Source organism: Atta colombica, unplaced genomic scaffold (genome assembly GCF_001594045.1).
Source record: "Atta colombica isolate Treedump-2 unplaced genomic scaffold, Acol1.0 scaffold1, whole genome shotgun sequence".
In the NCBI taxonomy this organism is placed as follows: Eukaryota; Metazoa; Arthropoda; class Insecta; order Hymenoptera; family Formicidae; genus Atta; species Atta colombica.
Genome location: NW_017259183.1, coordinates 3,196,475 through 3,199,403, shown reverse-complemented (window position 1 = coordinate 3,199,403; position 2,929 = coordinate 3,196,475). Strand labels below are relative to the sequence as shown.

The following is a 2,929-nucleotide window of genomic DNA, read 5'->3' as shown; positions in this document are numbered from 1 at the left end:
ACACACACACACACACACACACACACACACACACACACACACACACACACACACACACACCCACATTTTTTTCTTAGACATTAAATAATCTCTATTCTGTTGTCGTACGAATTATTATTATTATTAATTATATCTTATCTAGTTTTATAGAGGAAGAGAGAGAGAGAGAGAGAGACTTGGATGTAATTATAATTAAACAAATAATAATCTTAATTCCCTGATATAAAAAATGTAATTATAATAACTCTGATTATTGGGAATTAGAGTTTATACTTACTGAAACAACAGTTTACTTCAGTGCTTAAATGCGAACAAGAATTTTATTGCAAAACTATTTTTATTTTAATTGATGGAATTTATATCAATGTTTTATATCAATGACATTTATCGGCAATTGATTTGATGGAAACATTTAATCACTATCCAGCTAGTCCCCCTCCCCCTCAACTGATTGCGTTTTCACTCTAAGAAATGGTGATTGACCACATTACATGAAAACATTGCATATACTAAATGAAATGCAGATATCATAGTCTTATGCTCATCGCTCATCTAATTACATCATCTGTACTAAGGATAGCTAAAAAATTAGCCGAAACATGTATACAAATTAATAATTAAATATGTAAGATACAATTTGAAATTTTTATCGCATACATAATACAGCACTAATTCCCAGTAGCCAAAGTTATATAAGTTATATAAGTTATTTAATTATAATTATAATTAAATAATGTTAGAATCAAGTTTAAAAGAAAACATTCAAAAATACATGGTACATATAATTTAATTTGTCAAAGTTATTAATATAAGATTTTTATCAAAAATGTTTTCTGTCTTACCTAATAACCACGGTGCAACGGATTCATTTTCCTTGGCACTTCTTAAAATTGTTTCCGGAAGTGGTAAAGAATGCCGTACCATCGCTCCATATAAACCGTATTCTGCCATTATGGTACTTCTGCCCCAACATTTCTCTGTCTTGCGCCATTTTGCTCTCCGATTTTGAAACCAAACCTGAAAAAATTTTGCATTTCTATGTGAAAAAACCGTAAAAAATATTTTATACATGATAAAAAGATGTAATCTATTTTTTTCATTGATTTTTTAGATATTAATTAAGAATTCACACAAAAATGTGAATACTTTATAGTTGGTAACAAAGCGATAAAAATTTTTCATTTGTATGTTTGGACTACAGTTGAAAAATATTTATACATTAATGTTCTATACATTATACTATCATCCTTAATTGGAAAATTATTATGATTGTTCTAGACTAGATGATCAGTGACAGTTACTTTATCCAATTATCACTTGCATGACACGTGTCACAATCCTGCTTTATGATTAATTATCGTGCTCAAACGACCTCATCAAAAATTGCTATTCTATTTTTTATATTCTTTAGATTACTTGTTAACACAAACCCCCTTATTCGACCTCCTGTGGTGAAGACGCGTGTCATCTTCTCCAATATGCTTGTATATAATAGATTATCGTTTTTAAAAAAGTAATAAGTATTATATTTTATTAAATAAATTGTTATTTAACAGATCTTATACATATATTAAACATTTTATTTCTCTAAAATTCTTAATTAAAAAAAATTTTTTTATTTTAATTATATTTTAATTATAATTTAAAAATTGTGAGTGCTACATTGCTAAAACATAGCTGTACAAGAGAAAATTAGATTTAAATTTGATGAAAAAATTTTGAAGAAATTACCCTTGCGGAATATTCTATATATATGTATTCATATATCACACTTAAAATGTTAAGTAAATGTATACATTGACTACAGCAGACTACGTTGTAAGTGTATACATTTACCAAGTGACTTAACATTTTGACTGTGACATACATAATGATTACACACACAGAATGTTATTTAAAAAACTGGACACAGGCATTTGTTCCGCAAGCATATATACTTCTAACAGAAGAGGGAGGCCGGAGGCTAGGGCGTGGACCAATTTACAGCAACAATGCCAAAGTCACCGACAGAATTGGTGCGTAATTTGAATGAATGGGAACGCGTCGCCCTGTCAATTTAAGCTGTTACCCTGAAATTATCTTCCGCTTATATTTCAACGAATATATAGGTTTTCATGGAGATAGAGAATCAGAATATTTACGCATAAATATCGATCTAAATTAATTTACGTTACAGTTATTAAAAAAATTTTTTAACGATATATATTTTTACCTGAATCAATTTAATAAGAAAAAAAAAATATACTATTTTTGTTTTCTTAAAGGGAAGAGATCATTTAAAGCATGTATGTTATTATAATTACATCACAATGAATCTATCAACGAATAAATTATATGGTTCTTATCTCTTCAACATGATAACATTGATACTACCGTTAAAAAGTATTTTAATAAGTGCTAGAAGATGTTTAACAATTCAACAAATACACACACACACACACACACACACACACACACGCACACACACACACGCACGCGCGCGCGCGCGCGCGCGCGCACACACACACACACACACACACACACACACATATATATATATATATACACACACACCAAATTTGCATTGATGTGTATACGTAAATCAAGAATATAAAATATCATCTGAAACCGTGAGTAATGAAAAAGAAGGAGAAAGAGAGAGAAAGAGAGAGAGAGAGAGAGAGAGAGAGAAAAGAGAGGGAAAAACCCGGAGATAGAGGATCAGGATTCAATATCTCATTATCGTCGATCTCAAATTGAAGTCACCAGTGGGAAGAAACGAGATCTCCAATTATCCTTGGAATAGTGTCATCCTATCTTATTTATTATACATATACATATTGTATACATGTGTGTGTGTGTGTGTGTGTGAGTGAGTGAGTGAGTGAGTGAGTGAGTGAGTGAGTGAGTGTGTGTGTGTGTGTGTGTGTGTGTGTGTGTGTGTGTGTGT

At 30.6% G+C, this 2,929-nt stretch overlaps 1 protein-coding gene across 1 annotated transcript in view; it reads right to left on the bottom strand.

The window, feature by feature from the left end:
- Positions 1–2,929, bottom strand: part of LOC108692681 (visual system homeobox 2-like) — a 73,872-nt gene that overhangs the window by 1,619 nt on the left and 69,324 nt on the right. Inside the window, exon 5 of the mRNA XM_018201091.1 lies at positions 843–1,017. Coding sequence (XP_018056580.1) covers positions 843–1,017 — 175 coding nt within the window. The remainder of the gene's footprint in view (positions 1–842; positions 1,018–2,929) is intronic.